The 23,382-nt window shown below is 40.7% G+C and overlaps 1 protein-coding gene across 4 annotated transcripts in view; it reads right to left on the bottom strand.

Annotated features, from left to right (window-relative positions):
- TBC1D30 (TBC1 domain family member 30) overlaps positions 1–23,382 on the bottom strand; it is an 87,908-nt gene that overhangs the window by 23,601 nt on the left and 40,925 nt on the right. For 3 of the 4 annotated variants that reach the window (XM_059080341.2, XM_067009688.1, XM_067009689.1), the window contains 6 exons: positions 18,540–18,601; positions 17,736–17,801; positions 14,932–15,057; positions 13,536–13,721; positions 3,710–3,878; positions 1,607–1,775 (listed from right to left, as the gene is read on the bottom strand). In XM_059080341.2, coding sequence (XP_058936324.1) covers positions 1,607–1,775; positions 3,710–3,878; positions 13,536–13,721; positions 14,932–15,057; positions 17,736–17,801; positions 18,540–18,601 — 778 coding nt within the window. Of the gene's footprint in view, positions 1–1,606; positions 1,776–3,709; positions 3,879–13,535; positions 13,722–14,931; positions 15,058–17,735; positions 17,802–18,539; positions 18,602–21,608; positions 22,081–23,382 lie in introns of those variants that run through there. The other variant, XM_059080342.2, reaches the window with a different exon arrangement.

The raw sequence follows: 23,382 nt of genomic DNA, 5'->3' as shown, positions 1-23,382 counted from the left end.
TACGAGAGGTGTAGAGTGCATTGGAAATATGTGACTGCAGAAAGAGGTAGACATCGGAAGAAAGTAATCAGATAAGTAAACAGCAAAACGAACCCTGCACAGATGAATTTATTTGCCTAGCTGAAAAGCTATGTACAATAAAACAAAGGCAAAGGAGATAGCTATATGATATTTAAAAATACTTCCACACAACGATTTTTTTTAATCCCTGAATTGATAGTCAAGGGATCTTTCTTACAAAAAGTAAAAAATACTGCAAGTCTCCAAGGAAACAACTTGTCATAGATAAAAAGGCTACTGAAAAAGTTTTTGATCCGTGTCGTCTATGGGTACCCACTCAAGTCATTTACAGCTCTAGGAAAGAAACATTAAAAATTTCTCTGCATCTTCAAGTGGCACATATATACAATGGAATATTAGCCATAAAAAGAAATGAAATTGAGTTATTTGTAGTGAGGTGGATGGACCTAGAGTCTGTCATACAGAGTGAAGTAAGTCAGAAAGAGAAAAACAAATACCGTATGCTAACGCATATATATGGAAACTTAAAAAAAATGGTACTGATGAACCTAGTGGCAGGGCAGGAATAAAGACGTAGACATAGAAAATGGACTTGAGGACATGGTGAGGGGAGGGGGAAGCTGGGACAAAGTGAGAGAGTGGCATGGACATATATACACTACCAAATGTAAAATAGACAGCTAGTGGGAAGCAGCAGCATAGCACAGGGAGATCAGCTCAGTGCTTTGTGTCCACAAAGAGGGGTGGGATAGGGAGGGTGGGAGGGAGGCTCAAGAGGGAGGGGATATGGGGATATATGTATACATATAGCTGATTCACTTTGTTGTACAACACAAACTAATACAGCATTGTGAAGCAATTATACTCCAATAAAAATTTTTTTTTAAAATCCTCTGCATCTTCAGTTAACTGCAACAACTTCATCCTGATGTCTCTTCCATTACCCAAAAGGCAGAATTTTAATGTAACAGTCATAATATATTAGAAATAGGTGAAAATACCCTAGTTTTTTCAGCTCTGCTACTAGACAAGAATGTAAGTAAAATCTGTTTAGTAGTAATAGATTTCAACATAGAATTAACTCTTGAAATGAAATAAGCTCTACTGTTGACTAGGTGCCAAACACCATGCTAGATACCTTTATACATATTATCTCATTTAATTTTATCACAGCTCACAAAATAAATTATAAAGATTCAAACATAAGCCAAATTGCAGTCTTAACCAACAAACCCACCCAGTCCTTTCCAGATCTGCCTGTTCCTCTTCCACCTAAGTCCCTTTCCCTCTCCCCAACCAGTGTCAGGAAAGATGCCGACAGCTCAGACCAGGCAGGACACCAGCACTGAGGAGGAGGAGACCTACAGGCCTGAAACAGCTTGCCTCCTTCTGTAAAATGGATTCTCTCTGCCCCCAACATTCACAGAAGAGCCAGCTGAGAGTTCAGAAGGCAGAAACAATTGCACCGAGTTCACAACTTTCTCTCCTCCTCAAACCTAAATATCGATCCTTTACTTGTTAGAGCACAAAAATCGTGTAAGGCCTTCAACACCACAGAAAAGAAAAGCAGTGGGAAATCACTTACTCTCCCAGTTTTGCCCAGATAGCCAGCGACACCCTTAGGATGATTTCCGAACCTTCAAAGAAGACTGAATCCCAAATCTTTAAAACTGTATGGTTAGGGAGGCACGTAGCGAAGAGAGTCAGAAACCACTGCATCGTGAAGACATTCGTAAGTGGGGGCTCATATCCACCTGAAATAAAACAAACACTCTACATCTCTCCAGAATCAACAATTTGTAAGATATAAAAATACCCTCTTTCAGTCTCCCATGTCCACCCAAATATGTTATTTCCTGACTGATTTCTTTATATCTCTAAATTCTGGTTCCTTCTTCCTTTTGTCCTTCCTTTTTTTTTTCGGAAGAACATAGGTGTGTTTAATAAAAATCTCAATAATATGAACTTCACAGATTTTTTGTGATATTTCAGAAATCTTAACCCAAAATTTAATTTGGCTCTACCTATTGTGGGGTGCTGAAAATCAAGGAGGATGTTTTCCTTATTGAAAACAGGATAAAAAGAAAGGATTTTAACCTCTCAAAAGTAAAAGCTGATTTTCAAAACCTCCTAAAGCCTACCTTTATTCAAATGCTGCCGATAAAAATAAAATTGCTCATTAGCAGTTACTTGTCTACTTCTTAATTTATACATACTTCTCAGACCACAATGGAATTAAACCAGAGATCAATAACAGAAATAAAGATGCAAAATCCCAAAATACTCAGAGATCAAGCAAAGTGAAATTTTACAATATTTTTAACTAAACTATACCCAGTTTTAAAGACCTGGGATCCAGCTCACTTTAAAGTTTCTGGATTCACTAAAAAAAGAGTCCCCTCCGATTTCCTGTGATCACATAAGCGTGTATTTTAATGAAATATAAAAATTTAGATATTTGGACTAATCCTCCCTCCAAATTACAGTCAGAAGGTGCATTTACCCAAGTACAAGCAAAACAAAATCTGTTCTCCTGCACTCATTTTCTTGCTTCTTACCTATGAACAAAGGAATATCTTTGTTCAGAGACTAGAATCTGAGGTCACCACTTAAGCAAGTACAGGGCATTCGGGGGAAACGTGGAGCCCAGTAAAAGTGTGTCTGACTATGGGACAGAAAAGTTTGGTCTCTCTGGAAGCTTTATGAAATCCCCATCAGTTCACAAGTATACTGCACAACCAAATTAAGTAAGATTGCTCAAATGACTTAGAAGAAAATGCTTAGAGACGCTCGGGTGTCACTAAAATTTCCAGTGTTTTTTAATCATAGATAGGGTCCTCAAAATCCTTTCATATTTTCCCAGATTTAAATGCATGGATCAGGAACTGGCAACCATTTAAAGGAAACATAGCAAACTTCTGACTATTCTATTTCTGGTATCCTGAGCACAGCCGGGGAAGTGCAAGCAGTGGGTATAATGACAACTATGAGCTCAGGTACTTGGGAAGCTGGATGAAGCTGACTAGATGGAGGAGACACAGCTGCTTGCAGAGCTGTCTCCATCACTGCCCCACTCAGCCCAGTTCATTCCTGCAGGGCTCAGGTTCTAAACAGAGGTCCAGAAGAGCCCTTCTCCAGCAAGAACAGGCCCATTCATCTCAAGTAAATCTAAATACCCTTCACATGAATGAATAAAAGGAGCTCAGGCCAAAGGACTGCTTTTACCTCCTACAACTTTATGAAAATACATATTCCACTCTCCATAATATCAATGGTTGAGGCAAAACCACATTCTGTGCTAAGTTGTACCTGTAGCTCAGTTTTAAAGAGCTCCTATAGTTTTGGTGCCAACCTAAAGCAGTTTAACTAGATGGCAAGACACAGATACCCTTCTTTACCTAGAGTACAATATATACTTGGTGATCTGGCACTGGTGAAGTATTAGGTTCTTGTCTGAGTTCCTAACCATAACCAGTCAGAGGTTCAACATTTGGCCCTCTGTTTTTTGTTTTTGGTTTTGTTTTTAGTTTTGTTTTTGTTCTCTAGAAATCCATTTCATTGCACTAAACTCTCACCAACAGAAATATGTGAAAACACGTATTTCCATTCAAGGTTTAGGCTCTTATGTACAGTGGAACCAGAGAAGTAAACTATTTTCAAAGGTAAAATAGCATTGAATCATCACTACCTCCACTTTCCTTGTTTGCAGTTTTCTGAAGAGTATCCAGGTGCTGAGATAATTCAGGGAGCTTCAGTCTCAAGAGGTCTCGGAAGACGGCCATATCCACAGACAGTGCCCGGAGATTGTTGACAAAATAGCTTTCAGGAAGTACCTTGTCAATAAGGTAAATCATAATCTGAAAAAAAAGATAAAGAATAAGATCGCTTCATATAGGCCACAGGGCAATCAAACCCGTGCGCCACAAAAACTGAGCCTGTGCTCTAGAGCCTGAGAGCCACAACTACTGAAGCCCACGTGCCACAACTACTGAAGCCTGAGCGCCTAGAGCCTATGCTTCACAAGAAGAGAAGCCATCGCAATGAGAAGCCCATGCATCACAACGAAGAGTAGCCACATTGAAGAGTAGCCCCTGCTGGCCACAACTAGAGAAAGCCTGCATGCAGCAATGGAGACCCAATGCAGCCCAAAAAAAACAAAACAAATAAATAAACAAAATAAATCTATTTAAAAAAAAGATTGCTTCATAAAAACCGGTATACTAACATACCCTAAATAGAACATATTTAAACAGATAAAATGCAGTTAGCCAAAGCACACTATCCTTTACATATGTCAGAACCAAATGTTCTGGATTTTCAAAGCTCCTCTTCCCCTGGGTAAGGAGCGGGTGGCATAATTGTCTAAGTACCTCAGACCCCACATCTGCCAATGTCAAAATTTCTAGCTGGGCCGCTAGACCTGAGTTCATCCTATAAGTAGCTGTGATGATAAATACAACCCTCAGCTTCCCTCTGAGAAACCACGGAGCATGTGCTTTCTCAGCAGCCGGCAGGAATCTCAATGTCGGTTCCCTGATATCAGCACAGTTTTACAACCTTAAACTGAAAACCAAGAGCTGGCCTGTCATGAAACATTCCAACTGCAGCCGGTCTCAAGATTCACTGACCATCAACCTGGGTTATTCAGACAACTGATGTCGGCTTTTTGTCCACTTCTTCTCCTGGGAGAGTGCAACAAGGTTTTGTTTGAGCAAATGGTACTTTTAAATTGGGATTTCTTTCATGAGATTGTCTCATGCTCTTCAAATTACTATTTTCATTCTGACTTTTCTATCTGATTTTTCTATATCTTTTCTAAGATGTCAAGAACCACCAGAATAACCCAGCAAAACACACGTGAGTTCTATATGTCAGCTTGCATGCTCTGTTTATGCCCTCCTCTTTAGAAGACCTGCTCTTTCCCTAGAGCACAGAAAAAGCAAAATTAAGAGCAAAATCATAGGACTTCCCTGGTGGTGCAGTGGTTAAGAATCTGCCTGCCAATGCAGGGGACACAGGTTCAAGCCCTGGTCCGGTAAGATCCCACACGACACGGAGCAACTAAGCCCATGCGCCACAACGACTGAGCCTGTGCTCTAGAGCCCGTGAGCCACAACTACTGAGCCCGCGTGCCACAACTATTGAAGTCCGCCACCTAGACTCCGCGCTCCGCCACAAGAGAAGCCACTGCAATGAGAAGCCTGCGCACCACAACAAGGAGTAGCCCCCCCCTCACCGCAACTAGAGAAAGCCCGCGTGTAGCAACGAAGACCCAATGCAGCCAAAAATAAATAAATTTAAAAAATAAAAGACCAAAACCATAGTGGGTCCTATACAATGGTGGAGAAGTAGCTGTCTCATATTTTGATTTTCAGCATATCACAAAACACTATTTTCCAAAAAAAAATAATTATCTCCCAGACCTGCCAAGGGCCCATTTCCCCCTCATCCTTGGCTTGTAACTTCTACTTTTAGGGTCATAGTTTTGTTTTGTTTTTTATAAATTTATTTATTTTATTTTATTTATTTATTTTTGGCTGTGTTGGGTCTTCATTGCTGCACGCGGGCTTTCTCTAGTTGCAGCGAGCAAGGGCTACTCTTCATTGCGATGCACAGGCTTCTCATTGTGGTGGCTTCTCTTGTTGCGGAGCACGGGCTCTAGGTGCACGGGCTTCAGTAGTTGTGGCTCAAGGGCTCTGGAGTACAGGCTCAGTAGTTGTGGCACACAGGCTTAGTTGCTCTGTGGCATGTGGGATCCTCCCAGACCAGGGCTCGAACCCGTGTCCCCTGCATTGGAGGACGGATTCTTAACCACTGTGCCACCAGGGAAGCCCTAGAGTCATAGTTATGACTAAGTCAGTAAGACTGGGGACATACTCTCAAGAAGGCCCCCCGTGGCCTTTACTGTAGGAGTGAACACGCCCAGGGAACCGCCTTAGCCTTCTGACACAGGGTCAGAATTTACCAGGTAAATGCAGCATCACCCTGGAAACAGAAGCTTAGCAGTAAAAGTAGTACGTTCAGCCTGTGTGGAAGGAGGAAGCCCTCACACACGCCAGCGGAGGGGAGACCAGATTGTCAGCAGAGCAGAGGGCACCGTCAGGGACCTCGCACTCTACAGGTAAGGAGAAGATTTATGGGATCTGAAGGCAAAATTCAAAGGTAACAGGCTATTACTGCACTTTTCATCTAGAATAAGCTATATAATACCAAGAAAGATTTTTAAATCAATTTATAAGTTTTTATGAAGTGATTACAATTCCTCAAAATTACATGAACACAAGAAAAAGAATTCTGATTATCACAGTAATTCTTGTGACACAATGAAATTCTCTGTCCAAACGCATCTCAAAATCTGAAATAAGACATAAGAGCCAGCTATGGACTGTGTCAGCTATGTTACTTAATCTACTACTGTATTTCAAAGACCAAACATTAGATCTTTACAAAAAATAGGATACATAATGGCAATAGAACAGTCTCTTCAACAAATGGTGCTGGAACAACCCTACACTCTCCACAAAAAGTAACTCAAAAGGTATCATAGACCTATGATCTAAAACGAAATACCATAAAACTCCTAGGAGATAACAAAGCCTAGATTACCTTGAGTATGACTTTTAAATGACTTTTTAGATACAATACCAAAGGCACAATCCATGAAGGAAATACTTGGTAGGCTAGACTTCATTAAAATTTAAACCTTCTGCTCTGTGAAAGACACTGCCAAGAGGATTAGAAGAAAAGCCACAGACTGGAAGAAAATATTTGAAAAGACAGATCTGAAAAAAGGACTGTCACCCAAAATGTACAACAATTCTTAAAACTCAACAATAAGAAAACAAACAACCTGATTAAAAAACGGACCAAAGACCTTAACAGACACCCAAAGATATACAGATGGTAAATAAGCTATGAAAAGATGTTCTACATCATAGTCATCAGAGAAATTCAAATTAAAACAACAGTGAGGTACCACTACATACTTACTACAATGGCCAAAATCTGAAATGCTGACAACAACAAATGCTGGCAAGGATGTGGAGCAACAAGAACTCTCAGACTTTGCTGGTAGGAATGCAAAATGGTACAGTCACCTTGGAAGACAGTTTGATGAGTTTTGTTTTTTTTTTTTTACAAAACTAAACATACTCCTACCATACAATCCAGCAATTGCACTCCTTGGTATTTACCCAAAGGAGCTGAAAATTTATGTCCACACAAAAGCCTACATGTGACTTTTTATAGCAGCTTTATTCATAATTGCCAAAACTTGGAAGCAACCAAGATGTCCTCCAGTAGGTCCAGACAATGGAATATTATTCATTACTAACAAGAATTCAGCTATCAAGCCACAAAGAGACATGGAGAGACCATAAATGCATATTGCTAAATGAAAGAAGCCAATCTGAAGAAGCAACATACTGTATGATTCCAATGATATGATATTCTGGAAAAGGCAAAACTACAGAAGTAGTAAAAAGATTAGTGGAAGGGGGGCAGGGAGTGGAGAAAACAGAGCATTTTTATGGCAGTGAAAATACCCTTATGACATTCTAATGATGACTATGTGTCATTATACATTTGTCCAAACCCATAGAATGTACAACACAAAGGGTGAACTCTAATGTAAGCTGTGGACTTTAGGTGATTATTGAAGTGTCAATGTAGGTTCATCGATTTTAACAAATGTACCCCTCTAGTGAGTGATACTGATAATGGAGGAGGCTGTCGTGGGGAGGGGGATGGGGGGGCGCCAAGGGGTATATGGAAGATCTCTATACTTTCCTCTCAATTTTGCTATGAATCTATAACTGCTCTTAAAAGTGAAGTATTAAAAAAATAATGGGGAAGCTTCAAATTTTTAACAAATAGTTAAAAACAAAACAGTTACTAAGAAAAAACAGTAAATGCCAAAAAAGCAGGGAAAATGGTTTACCTATTCTGATAAACTATTCATTTCCCTAATAACTACAACTTGTAGAGGCCAAAAGAGCTGCTGGAAAAACACTGACATCCAATATTTTCCTTAGCATCGGAAGTGTCTTCATAAACCCAACCTTCCTCTGCATATTAAAAGTCTAACCACAAGATTCCTAAATGATGATGATGTCATTTCATTCCAGAGTTCATTTTCTTAGAGGCAGAAATATAAATATTCAGTTTCTCAGCTTTGAATAATCCATCTTTTTATGTGAATTTTTGGTTTCTCAAATATCACTGAGATTTTGTGATATGATTGGCATTTATATCCCCTTCCCCAAACCTCTTCACCCCACTCTCTAACCCGAATTGTTTATTTCAACATTTCAACTGGACAGTTCTCATTTCATAGTCATGCAAATTACACCAGAAAAAAAAAAACTGACTAAAGCTGATAGACTGAATAAACAAAATTGCTTCTTAATAAAAAATGTTTTAAACTCACATATTTGTCACTGCCTCCTCCCCTTCACCCCTGCCTATTTGATGAACAAGTACCTTCAAAGCTGTTTCCTTAAATACATGATTGGAAAAATCAAGAGGGTGAATACAGATTTAGATCATGTCATGCTGGATTTATAATTAATTCCACCACGATGTGTATAAAACCAGGAAGAAAATGTGTTGATATTTCCATATGACGTTAAGGAGTGATTGAGAATATCACTAAGTTATCTGCCACAATCAAACACAGAATTGGGAGGGGGGGATCTTGAATACAAAGACTAAGTATTCATCCCATCCATCACACAACATTGCAATCAAAAACAGCTTCAGGGTTCAAATATGAATAAGCAACCCCGTATTATGCCAAGCAAATAAGGCAGTGGCCATCCTCTACATCTGAAATGCTTCATTTCTCACAAAGACTATTTGTGGTGACTCACTGAGTCATATTCAGACCTATAAGTTTAACTTGCTAGTGACCCATCTCAAAGTGTTTCCAGAATTTTTTTTTACTAAAAAGACCCTAGACATCAAAGATTAAAAGATAAGAAATATAATTCACTTCCATAACCTTTCTCCATGCAAACACCTTCCATCACAGACATTCACTCTCAGGCTACCACATTCATACCTTGCCCCAGATGTGAAAGCAAACTATTAACAAGATCCAACCAGAATTAAGCACAACAAATAATGCAGTTTACAGCGTGACCTCTCAGGATCTACACCTTCTGGTAGTCACACCGTTGTATATGCCCTTCCCCTTGAATATGAGCTAGACTTAGTGACTGGCTTCTAATAAATAAAACACATACTAACAGGCATAGAAGGGGAAATCAACAGTAACACAATCATAGTAGGGGACTTTAACACCCCACTTTCACCAAAGGACAGATCAACCAAAATGAAAATAAATAAGGAAACACAAGCTTTAAATGATACATTAAACAAGATGGACTTAATTGATATTTATAGGACATTCCATCCAAAAACAACAGAATATAATTTCTTCTCAGGTGCTCATGGAACACTCCATGATTCTCCAGGATAGATCATATATCTTGGGTCACAAATCTAGCCTTGGTAAATTTAAGAAAACTGAAATAACATCAAGCATCTTTTCTGACCACAACACTATGAGACTAGATATCAATAACAGGAAAAAATCTGTAAAAACTACAAACACATGGAGGCTAAACAATACACTACTTAATAACCAAGAGATCACTGAAGAAATCAAAGAAGAAATCAAAAAACACCTAGAAACAAATGACAATGAAAACACGATGACCCAAAACCTATGGGATGCAGCAAAAGCAGTTTTAAGAGGGAAGTTTGCAGCAATACAATCCTACCTCAAGAAACAAGAAATATCTCAAATAAACAACCTAACCTTACACCTAAAGTAATTAGAGAAAGAAGAACAAAAAATCCCCAAATTTAGCAGAAGTAAAGAAACCATAAAGATCAGATCAGAAATAAATGAAAAAGAAATGAAGGAAATGATAGCAAAAATCAATAAAACTAAAGGCTGGTTCTTTGAGAAGATAAACAAAATTGATAAACCATTGTCCAGACTCATCAAGAAAAAAAGGGAGAAGACTCAAATCAATAGAATTAGAAATGAAAAAGGGGAGGTAAAAACTGACACTGCAGGGTCATCCGTGGTGGCGCAGTGGTTGAGAGTCCGCCTGCCGATGCAGGGGACGCGGGTTCGTGCCCTGGTCCGGGAGGATCCCACATGCCACGGAGAGGCGGGGCCCATGAGCCATGGCCACTGAGCCTGTGCGTCCGGAGCCTGTGCTCCACAACAGGAGAGGCCACAACAGTGAGTGGCCCACGTACAGCAAAAAAAAAAAAAAAACAAAAAACTGACACTGCAGAAATACAAAGAATCATGAGAGATTACTACAAGCAACTCTATGCCAATAAAATGGACAACCTGAAAGAAATGGACAAATTCTTAGAAAAGCACAACCTTCCAAGACTGAACCAGGAAGAAACAGAAAATATAAACAGACCAATCACAAGCACTGAAATTGAAACTGTGATTAAAATTCTTCTAACAAAAAGCCCAGGAGCAGATGGCTTCACAGGCGAATTCTATCAAACATTTAGAGAAGAGCTTACACCTATCCTTCTCAAACTCTTTCAAAATATAGCAGAAGAAGGAACACTACCAAACTCATTCTACAAAGACACCATCAACCTGATACCAAAACCAGACAAAGATGTCACAAAAAAAGAAAACTACAGACCAATATCCCTGATGAACATAGATGCAAAAATGCTCAACAAAATACTAGCAAACAGAATCCAACAGCACATTAAAAGGATGATATACCATGATAAAGTAGGGTTTATCCCAGGAATGCAAGAATTCTTCAATATATGCAAATCAATGTGATACACCATATTAACAAACTGAAGGAGAAAAACCATATGATCATCTCAATAGATGCAGAGAAAGCTTTTGACAAAATTCATCACCTATTTATGATAAAAACCCTCCAGAAAGTAGGCATAGAGGGAACTTTCCTCAACATAATAAAGGCCATATATGACAAACCCACAGCCAACATCATCCTCAATGGTGAAAAACTGAAACCATTTCCACTAGGATCAGGAACAAGACAAGGTGGCCCACTCTCACCACTATTATTCAACATCGTTTTTGAAGTTTTACCACAACAATCAGAGAAGAAAAAGAAATTAAAGGAATCCAAATTGGAAAAGAAGTAAAGCTGTCACTGTTTGCAAATGACATGATACTATACATAGAGAATCCTAAAGATGCTACCAGAAAACTACTACAGCTAATCAATGAATTTGGTACAGTAGCAGGATACAAAATTAATGCACAGAAATCTCTTGCATTCCTATACACTAATGATGAAAATTCTGAAAGTGAAATTAAGAAAACACTCCCATTTACCACTGCAACAAAAAGAATAAAATACCTAGGAATAAACCTACCTAAGAAGACAAAAGACCTGTATGCAGAAAACTGTAAGACACTGATGAAAGAAATTAAAGATGATACAAACAGATGGAGAGATATACCATGTTCTTGGATTGGAAGAATCAACATTGTGAAAATGACTCTACTACCCAAAGCAATCTACCGATTCAATGCAATCCCTATCAAACTACCAATGGCATTTTTCACAGAACTAGAACAAAAAATTTCACAATTTGTATGGAAACACAAAAGACCCCGAATAGCCAAAGCAATCTTGAGAAAGAAAAACAGAGCTGGAGGAATCAGGCTCCCAACTTCAGACTATACTACAAAGCTACAGTAATCAAGACAGTATGGTATTGGCACAAAAACAGAAATATAGATCAATGGAACAGCACAGAAAGCCCAGAGATAAACCCACATACATATGGTCACCTTATCTTTGATAAAGGAGGCAAGAATATACAATGGAGAAAAGGTAGTCCCTTCAATAAGTGGTGCTGGGAAAACTGGACATGCAAAAGAATGAAATTAGAACACTCCCTAACACCATACACAAAAATAAACTCAAAATGGATTAAAGACCTAAATGTAAGGCCAGACACTATCAAACTCTTAGAGGAAAACATAGGCAGAACACTCTATGACATAAATCAGAGGAAGATCCTTTTTGACCCACCTCCTAGAGAAATGGAAATAAAAACAAAAATAAACAAATGGGATCTAATGAAACTTAAAAGCTTTTGCACAGCAAAACCATAAACAAGACAAAAAGAAAACCCTCAGAATGGGAGAAAACAGTTGCAAATGAAGCAACTGACAAAGGATTAATCTCCAAAATATACAAGCAACTCATGCAGCTCAATATCCAAAAAACAAACAACCCAATCCAAAAATGGGCAGAAGACCTAAACAGACATTTCTCCACAAAGAAGATATACAGGTTGCCAACAAACACATGAAAGAATGCTCAACATCACTAATCATCAGAGAAATGCAAATCAAAACTACAATGAGATATCATCTCACACCGGTCAGATTGGCCATCATCAAAAAATCTAGAAACAATAAATGCTGGAGAGGGTGTGGAGAAAAGGGAACCCTCTTGCACTGTTGGTGGGAATGTAAATTGATACAGTCACTATGGAGAACAGTAGGAAGGTTCCTTAAAAAACTACAAATAGAACTACCATACAACCCAGCAATCCCATTACTGGGTATATACCCTCAGAAAACCATAATTCAAAAAGAGTCATGTACCACAATGTTCACTGCAGCTCTATTTACAATAGCCAGGACATGGAAGCAACCTAAGTGTCCATCGACAGATGAATGGATAAAGAAGATGTGACACATATATACAATGGAATATTACTCAGCCATAAAAAGAAATGAAACTGAGTTATCTGTAGTGAGGTGGATGGACCTAGAGGCTGTCATACAGAGTGAAGTAAGTCAGAAAGAGAAAAATAAATACTGTATGCTAACACATACACATGGAATTTTTTTTTAAGTGGTTTGAAGAACCTAGGGGCAGGCAAGGAATAAAGACACAGACATAGAGAATGGACTTGAGGACATGGGGAGGGGGAAGGGTGAGCTGGGACAAAGTGAGAGAGTGGCATGGACATATATACACTACCATATGTAAAACAGATAGCTAGTGGGAAGCAGCCACATAGCACAGGGAGATCAACTCGGTGCTTTGTGACCACCTAGAGGGGTGGGATAGGGAGGGTGGGAGGGAGACGCAAGAGGGAGGAGATATGGGGATATATGTATATGTATAGCTGATTCACTTTGTTATACAACAGAAACTAACACACCGTTGTAAAGCAATTTATACTCCAATAAAGATGTTAAAAAATAAAATAAAATAAAATTTAAAGACATATGATATCTCATAGTGAGACTAAAAACATAATCATTCTCCTCAAATTTGGCAGCTACATAAGTCTGTCATGTGACTAGGCTTTAACCTGGGAGAAATGGTATCATGGATAATAAGAAAGGTGTAGTCAATACCCTGGAAGGAGATGGAGCACCAGGGAAGAGAAATTATAGCTCCAGTATTTCACTCTCTGAAGAATTTTAGTTGCCTCCTTCAGAGCCTGATACTCACTTTCAGAGCATCGCCTTCATTGCCTTCCACCACTTCCAGAATTAGTGCAGCTAGGATGTTAAAGCCTTGGCAATACCCAACATTCTTGTTCCATCGGGCGTAGGCCAGCAGAACCCGCTTCAACACAACCCTGTCCTGCTCAGCCTCCTGGCCACAGTAAGAACTGCAGCCTGTGCGGTGAAGATCCTAAAATGAGAGGGAAACAACCTTTTTTAAAATACCTCCTTAAGCTCTCTAAAAAAAAAAAAAAAAAAAAAAAAACCTTAGGGCTTCCCTGGTGGCGCAGTGGTTGAAAGTCCACCTACCAATGCAGGGGACACAGGTTCGTGACCCGGTCCGGGAAGATCCCACATGCCGCGGAGCGGCTGGGTCCATGAACCATGGCCACTCAGCCTCTGCGTCCAGAGCCTGTGCTCCGCAATGGGAGAGGCCACAACAGTGAGGCCCATGTACCGCAAAAAAAAAAAAAAAAAAGTGCATTGCCTTAATTCACAACTTAAATAGAAAGAAAATATTTCAAATATGGAATACTTCATCTCTGGGAAACATGTACCTAAATTCCAAATAAACAGCTCAAATGTGGATAATGCAAAGGCTTTTCAAGCATACAATATAAAGTTCCTTTTTTATATTATATGCTTGAAACAGACCAAGTTAGATGAGAAAATAGCTCCTTTTAGTTAGTACCTCCTCCTGAAAAAAATATCTTCAAATCTGCCAAAACATTAGCCAACTTCTGGTGACCGAAATTTAGATGAAACAACTTTCCTTTTAAAACCTCAGTTTAGCATCACACGTAATGTACTCATATAAAATAAAAAGCATGTGCTAGAGGCTTATGTAGGAGAATAATAATGGGATTAAATAAAATCAGCATCCTTGGCTTTCAGTGCCAGGCTCTAATCAACTGTAATAATCCAGGTAGGTGAACCACAGCTGACTTGAGCATTTGACCATCTGGTTTAAAGTAAACCCATCAGTCAATCTAACTATCTTCATAAAATGAGTTAAGAAATTATAAAAATCCTAATAAGTGCCCAATTATTCTAATATGAAGTAGATTGAACTTTAAATTTCTCAGTGACTTTTACATTAAAATCCAGTTGAAAGCACTGACCCATGCTAAAGAAAAAAGGAATTTCAATTTCCTATGATGTGAGCAAAATAAATAAGTTGAATACGAATGGAAACATTTTCTTCTTACTAGCAACATACAAATTTATGAGGACAAGGCATCATCAAATTCCCCATTAAAAAGCTGTTAACTAATGAAATCAGGAAGCAGGAAATACACAGACATTCAATCCATAAGGCTTGATCCTCTGTCCAGGAAACATCTGGCTCTTAAGAATCTTTCTTCTAAGTTAGGACAATAAGCCAAACTTAGGGGCATTACCTTGACTATCTGAATTCCCATCGAGTCATCATCAGGATTACTCCTTTCATTGAAAGTGAAGCGCATGGTTTTGTCCCAATCAATGGCTATACTGTGCAAATAATGATCTGCCAAGGTCAACCAAATCTAAAATATTAATAAAAGAATGCTAAAGTAAAATACATAATTTCATCTTTATCAGGAAATAATGATTGCATCCAATAAGAAAATGAGAGCTGTTACTAGAAGAGATATAGCCTACATGTAGAAATCTCTAAGAACCTCACTGAAAAGTTTGCTGTACTAAACTGTACCAATTAGGGGCTTTCATTTATTCTTTCAATTAATATTGTTGAGTTCCTACTATGTACCAAGCAATGATCCAACCATTAGGGATATTGTTAAGAAACGAAAACGTTTCAAATTTCATTTCAGTTCATTGGAATAGCTAAATTAGTTTATGAGCTTGTTATACTTGGCTCTGGATGGCGCTCTATGCTTGGGCAAGAGCTCCCTGGTCATCCGTGGAGTATGGGCCTCTTTTTACCATAAGGTGGCCTCTGCCTTTAAATCATCCCTCTCTCACACACACAAAAAACTGACAGATGGGTTCCTATTATGAATAACTTTTTTAAAGGAATCACTGGATATTTTTACTCCTTTCATTACCTTATCTGGAAAAGCTGTTTCATAATGCCATTTCTAATGTGCATTTTGAGGAACCAAAATGTTCAAATTCTAGGAGTATTAAGACCTGGTTTATAATACAAATGAACTTATTTACAAAACAGAAAGACACTCACAGACTTCGAAAACAAACTTACAGTTACCAAAGGGGAAATGTGGGGTGGGGAGATAAATTAGGAGTTTGGGATTAACATATACACACTACTATAGATAAAATAGATAATCAATAAGGACCTACAGTATAGCACAAGGAACTCTACTCAATATTCTGTGGCGACCTATATGGGAAGAGAATCTGAAATGGAATGGCTATATGTATATGTATAACTGAATCACTTTGCTGTACACCTGAAGCTAACACAGCATTGTAAATTAACTATACCCCAATATATAATAAAAATTAAATTTAAAAAAGGAATGGGGGGCCTCCCTGGTGGCGCAGTGGTTGAGAATCCGCCTGCCGATGCAGGGGACGTGGGTTCGTGCCCCGGTCCGGGAAGGTCCCACATGCCGCGGAGCAGCTGGGCCCATGAGCCATGGCCACTGAGCCTGCGCGTCCGGAGCCTGTGCTCCGCAACGGGAAAGGCCACAACAGTGAGAGGCCCGCATACCACAAAAAAAAAAAAAAAAAAAAAAAAAAAGGGAATGGGAATTGTGTTTGCCAAAAAGGAAGGGGGTGGGGGAAGGATAGATTAGGAGTTTGGGATTAGTAGATGCAAGCTATTATATATAGAATGGATAAACAACAAGGTCCTACTGTATAGCACAGGGAACTATATTCAATATTCTGTGATAAAGCATAATGGAAAAGAATATAAAAAAGAATGTATATATATGTATAACTGAATCACTTTGCTGTACAGCAGTAATTAACACAACACTGAAAATCAACTATTCTTCAATAAAATTTTTTAAAGAAGGAAAAAAAGACTACATTTATAAATTAATAAGATGGCAATTCAAGTTTTGGTATTTGAACATAATTTAGCAGGAATAACACTGATTAATATCTCCAGCCATACTTCTCTCTTAAGCATCAAGATCATGTGTCAAAATGCTCACTTGACATCTTCAACTTAGACATCTACTAGGCATCTCAACCTTAACATATCCAAAACCAACTGTCTAATCCACCGCCACCCCAACTGTACAGACATACACACAAACACACACACCTGCTTGTCCCCTCTCTGGGAAAATAGTAACTCTACCCTTCCAGTAGCTCAGGTCAATCTTGAAGTCATTGACATCCCTCTTACACTTTTTATTCAATCCAGTAGGAATTCAAGTCAACTCAGCCTTCAAAATATATTTAGAATCTGACCCCTTCTCTCCATCTACCCTACCACAACCCTGATCCATCTCTTGCCTGAATTATCTCAAGTCTCCTACTGGTCTCTCTGCTGCAGCCCTTGTCCTTCATATTCTCGTAGTAGCCAGAGTGGTCCATTTAAAATATAAGTCATATCATGTTATTCTCCTCCTCAAAACTTCCCAATGCTTCTCATCTCACACTGGGCAAAAGTCCTTCTATGACCTGTAAGGTCCTATATGATCTGCCATTCCCCTAAGGTCATCACATTACCTCTAGGACCCTCCCCCCCCCATTCCTTTCCCTTTTATTCACTGTTCTTCAGCCACCCTGGCCTCTTGCTTTTGCTTGCATACTCCTCAGTGATGCTCTCACCTGAGGGTGTTTCCTGTTTGGAGTACTCTCCCACCGGGTAGCTACGTGGTCAATGGCTCACCTTTTTAAGGGCCCTTTTCAAATGTCACCTTGCCATTTAAAATGCTACCTCCTTACCTCCATTCCCCTCTCTCCTTATTCCTTTCTCTGCTTTATTTTTATGCATGGCACTTAGCATCATCTGAAATACTTTATATTATATGCATTGTAAACTCCATGAGGATAAAAATTTAGGTCTGTTTTTTTTTTCCATTGCTGTATCCCCATTACCCGGCAGAACAGTACCTGGCATAGAACAGATAATCATTAAATACTTACTGAATTAATGAATAATGAAGAGAGACAGATTTCAAATTACTAAATCTAGAATATCCTTTTTGACATTCCAGACACTTTCAAGAGAGACAAAGTGATGGTCCTTTTGTATTGTAGCCATACAAATCCTCCTCACCTTTCTCCTCCACTCCTTTGGTATTCCTGTTGATAGTCTGGCGACTGCTTTGAGTGCATCATACCACTAGAAAAAAAGAAGAAATGCTGTCAAAGTGATAATATTGACATGGTTAAGCACTTCCCATCTTGATGTTCGTAGAGCATGATAAAATTTATACAGAACACTGGGGTAAACATTCAGAGCTTCCTTCAGCCAGATATGACTGGTCTAAGGGCTATGACTGCCCCAAGGTCCCCCACTTAGGTACACTTAACACACCCATGATCCAATTGCAGTACACTCACAAAGGCTGGGAACTCTGAAATCAAAACTTGTATTACAGACTTGGAATAACAGCATTTGGTTTTTAATTTTTTTTTCACACTTGAACCATTAAAAGAAAGTGCAAAATTTTTCACTGCAAGTATAAATCCAAGTCACTTATAGCTTCACAAGTTATTTTATCTATTAAAACTGACTCATCGGGGCTTCCCTGGTGGCGCAGTGGTTGAGAATCCGCCTGCCGATGCAGGGGACACGGGTTCGTGCCCCGGTCCAGGAAGATCCCACATGCCGCGGAGCTGCTGGGCCCGTGAGCCATGGCCGCTGAGCCTGTGCGTCCGGAGCCTGTGCTTCGCAACGGGAGAGGCCACAACAGTGAGAGGCCCGCATATCACAAAAAAAAAAAAAAAAAAAAAAAACTGACTCATCTTCTTAGGCATATCCAAGCACATGTTAATTTTCCCATTTTGAGAATATACCTCAGTGTACCCTGTAGGTATCCCAAAATAAAGGTATTTTCAAAACCAAAAATAAAATTACCTGCTGAAAACCATTTTGACCTAAAGATGGCTCAAGAGTGAACTTCAACTTTGTGTCAACTCCTAAAAGAAAAATACATAAAATAACTGTTATTTGGGGAAAAAATACATTACATCAAAAATAAAAGTAAAAACCTGATTCTACTGAGTCATCATAAAATTTTTTAAACATTTATTTTTACTAAATCATAGTCAATTTTGTTAAAAGAAAAAGTATACTGATTATTAAGATAGAAAAATGTCCTATGGTAAGAGAATGAAGCTTATCACATAGAATGGTCGTTCCACCGCTGTCTGGAGTAGTGCAAAAACAAAAAAATGACACCACAGGCCTGGAGTCATGCACATTTTAATTCACCTTTGGTTCCTAGAGTCAGACAAATTATTTAACCTGTCTCAGTCTCAATTCTTTATCCTTAAAATGAGGATAACGTCTATCTCAGTTAGTTGTTGCAATAATTAACTGTAAATCACTTAGCACAGTATAATTAATATTTATGAAACTTAGGAAGAGAATTCTCTACTTACAGCAGTTTGTTTTCTAGGACACTTGCATGGACTAAGTCTATTAAGGTAACTTCAGTGAAATATCAAAAGTTATAAAAATAATGTCACTGCTTTCCCACTTGTGGAATAATCCATTTTAACAAGACTATTTAGCGATTTTCATGTATTTTTAAATTCTGTCATGGTAGACTTTTTCATTAAAGTTAAGTTTACATGTTTAATTACAGACTCCAAGCCAAAAATATAACTGAACTCTAATTCCAAGTTATCTACAACTTTAAACTTCTTTGACTCAAACCCCAAATCTATGGAATAGAAGTAAATAAATAGGAAAATATATAAAGATTATACACTATATTCACATTGGGCTTTTTTTATTATTGAGGTGAAATTCCATGACAATTTTTTTAACATCTTTATTGGAGTATAATTGTTTTACAATGGTGTGTTAGTTTCTGCTTTATAACAAAGTGAATCAGCTATATGTATACATATATCCCCATATCCCCTCCCTCTTACATCTCCCTCCCACCCTCCCTATCCCACCCCTCTAGGTGGTCACAAAGCACCGAGCTGATCTCCCTGTGCTATGCGGGTGTCTTTTAAAAAACATATATGGAGTCAAGAAGCTGAAAAGAGATGTGTCTGATTTGCCCAAGCCCGTGACAGTATGAAGATGTCCTTCTTGGAGTCCTAGAAGAATACTGTGTATACATGAGTTGGGTCCTAGATTTCTAAAGTCAAGCTGTGTGTGACAGAGAATCCCAGGCATCCAATCAATGCCCTGATCATTCTCTTCAGAGCTTCAGGGTCAAAACCATACTCTGCCTAGATAGATAAGATTTCCTTCTTCGAAGGTATATTAAGTACCCCAAAGGATGCCCAATTCTCTGAGATGGTTTAAATTAAGTCCTGCCTCAGTGCAGCGCAATGATACAAAGACCACAAGAGTGCCTCCAGCTGGCGCACATGATTTAAGACACGATAAAACGGACCTCTTTGTGAGGTTGCTGTCCAGACACAGGGTGCTGAATGGAGGAGCGTATAGTCATGACGTTTGCTTTATTATAACAAAGACCAGGAAATTCGGTCTCACGCTCCTATTTCAACCGACCTAAAAGCCTCGGATTCCTTGCATGTATGACCGAATACGCTCCCTTGACTTTTTCGAAGTACCTGCTGGGCACGATGCCGATCGCCTTGCCGAGCTGAAACCCGGCTGGGGTTAGTCAAAATCACAACTATTTTCTCACTATCAAAAATGAGTCACAGGATTTAACTGGAATTGATCATTCGCTGCCTGCAGGCAAAAGCTGAAATCAGGTCATTTCCACCTCTTCTAACTGAATAAGGGAGGGGAGAAGGTTTATGTTTCATCTGGTAATCACTGGCTGTTCCGGATTCAGAAATACAAAACACTTTTAACGTGGGAAGGAGATTTCTTTTTTTAAGGCTAAAGGAAGACGGTGAATAACTACTACAGTCTCTGCAACTAGACACTTCCTTGGGGAGAAAAACAAAGAAACCACGAGGTTCGGAAAGGCAGCGATGTGTTACACCCTTTGGGGCTCAGTGCCTCGACAGATTCTCCCCTACAGCCTCAGGACAGCAGGTCCCCAAAGGCGCTCGAAGGCGGGGTGGGGTGGGGTTGGGGTAGGACGAACCCACCTGGAAGCCAGCTGGTGCCACTCCGGGGGCAAGTGTGCGCTACGCACGGGTACGAGTACAGCCGGCTCCCTCTGCGGCCACCCCTAGCGAGAAAGCCTTATGCCCAGGGGCCCGCGCGCCAGGGCCGGGCTCATAAAACCCTGCGGAGGGAGGCCGGGTGGTGGAGCAGACGCGGAGTTATGCAGCCTGGAGAAGCAGAGATGTGTAAACCCAGGCTGACAACAGAAAGGGCCTACCTAGCCTAGCACAGCCAGGAGAACTCTCAGTCTTTACCTATAGAAAGAATCTCTACTTTGCAGGAGTGTTTCCTGCCCGCTCTCCACCCGGACACACAAATTAGAGGCTTCAGGTGAGACGATCCCGGCACTCACAAAACAGGGACCCTCAAGAAAATGCACCCGATGTTTTCCTTCGCGGTCACTGCCTCCTCCTCTGACGCCAAGCATCAGACCTGTGCCTTTCTCCGCCTCACACACCTCTTTCAAGGTGTGGCTTCTTGTGGGTCCGAAGCACAACTGGTTGCTCGGCCTCTGATAGCCCGGTTAGCCGCCAACGCTTTCCCACCACTCGGAGAAGACCGAGCGCATCGCTCGCCAGCAGCTCCCGGCACAAGCAGGGCTAGACCGCACACAGGCCGTGGGATGGGGGCGCGCGGGAAGCCGGCGGGAGCAGCCGGTCCTCCGAGCCGTGGGAGGCCGCTGCCCCCGCCCAGGCCTCGGTCCGCGCTCTTCCCTCCCAGGCCGACCCAGCCCCTCCTGCTCCCAGCCGCGGTACCCAGCACCGGGCTGCCGGCGGGTGTTCCCCGGCCTACGCGGAGTTCGGCTGAGGCAGAGGCACCAGCTCCGGGGCCGCCACGCTACTTTCCAGTGCCCCATCTGCCGCCCCGGGTCCTCACCCGGCTCCAGGGTGCAGAGCAGCCGGGGCGCGGTCCGGGAAATGCAGCTGCGCTTCTTGAGCACATTGCTCAGGATGGTGCCCACGCCGCCGCCGCCGCCGCCGCTGCCGCCCTGCCGCTTCAGGCATCTCCCTCCGCGCCTAAGGGAGCCGGTCAGCTTGTCCTGCCGCATCCGAGAGCACCCTGGGCTCCCGTGTGGCCGCCGTCCGCCTGGGTCCTCACTGTCCCGCCGGTGCAGCGGCTTCGCGCGCGTGGGGCTCAGCAAGACCGGTTAGTCGAGGGTCTCTCGAAAGCAGCAAGAGTGCTCGGGGGTCAAGGGACCCTGCGGAGCACCACGGGAGCCGCCAAGCGCGGGGCGGCCGGCAGGGATCTGCAGTGCGGAGCCTGCAAGGCTGAGATAGAAGAGGACTTGGGGCGGGGAGGAGGGCGGGAGCGAGCGAGCGTGCGGAGACGGAGGCAACGCTCCCGCCCCCAATCCCGGCATCACCGTGCGCAGGCGGGGCTGCCTTTAGCTCCCGGCACCTGCGCTGCGGAGCCGCAGAGACCCGGAGCCCGGGAGCGGGCGGCTGAGCAACTGCGCCCGGGGACCAGAAGCAGTAACAATTTCCGTGCTTCTCCCAAGATCTGGGAGGTGCAGGAGGGAGCACCAAAGGGAGCAAGTCTCAGGTGCAGAACGTCAGAGAGATGCAAGTGCCCCCCTTATCGGAGCAGCCTTGCAAGAGTCGGTCAAAAGACCACAGGAAGAATCTAGCAGCGCGGCGGGAACGTTGGTGGAAGGTGAAGCACCAGCTTCATCCCAAATTGTGTTAAACTCTTTTTCTTGGCATTTTAGAGAGGCATAGGAAGCACGTTATTATTATATTACTATTAATATATACTTTGTATATTAATTACATCTATAATTATTATTATAATAATGGTTGTTTCTTTTGGAAGAGTAGACTTCAAGATGAAAGTGTTCCATTAAGAGCAGGCTTGTTTTTTTTTTTAAGTGCTTCCCCGTCTCTCTAGCCAGACTGCAGTAGGCAGAACGCTTAGTGATAATTACTTTTTTAAAAAAAATCATTCTTAAACTACGACATTACGATATTCACCAATGGATATTAATCATAAAGATGAATAAGTCATAAGAAAGGAAAGGATATGGAGGGAAATACAAAGGTATTTGCATATGCTAATATTTAGAGAAGGAACACCAGATGGATTTAAAAAAACTAAAAAGTATTTATGTGCAAGGGAACAGTGTAGAAGAGAGGGGAATAGAAAACAGGTTTCTCTATGTGCCTTATGTAGTTTTGACTCTGGAATAACATCTTATATTAATAATATTAATAAATCAAGCAAAAAAAACCCTAAAATTTGAAAATGAATGGAAACAAATGAACCTAACTAGAAATCCTGTTGATGGCATAAGAACACAGAAAAAATGAGTAAGTTGTTTTAGAGTGTAGTGTTATGCCTGTATATCAATGGTGGTAAAGACTCCAAGGGCAAAAAGAGCTGCAAAGAAGTCTTAAATGTCAGTCAGTAGCATTACTGTTATTAATAATATTGGTGTTATTAATTCTTATATACACTATAGGATAACCTAAATAAATAATTATGTTAACATCATAATCAGTCTGCTAATTGGGGGTGATTTTAAATGTTTCACTAAGTAACGTTGTGATGGATACCTTTGTTGACTAAGCTTTACTAGATTTTTGAACACACTGAAATGAATTTCCACAGTGGGGTTATTGGATCTAAAGGCATAATCATCTATATGACATAT

This window comes from Kogia breviceps, chromosome 12 (genome assembly GCF_026419965.1).
Source record: "Kogia breviceps isolate mKogBre1 chromosome 12, mKogBre1 haplotype 1, whole genome shotgun sequence".
Classification (NCBI taxonomy): Eukaryota; Metazoa; Chordata; class Mammalia; order Artiodactyla; family Physeteridae; genus Kogia; species Kogia breviceps.
The sequence above is the reverse complement of the archived record's forward strand: the minus strand, read 5'-3'. Positions and strand labels throughout refer to the sequence as shown.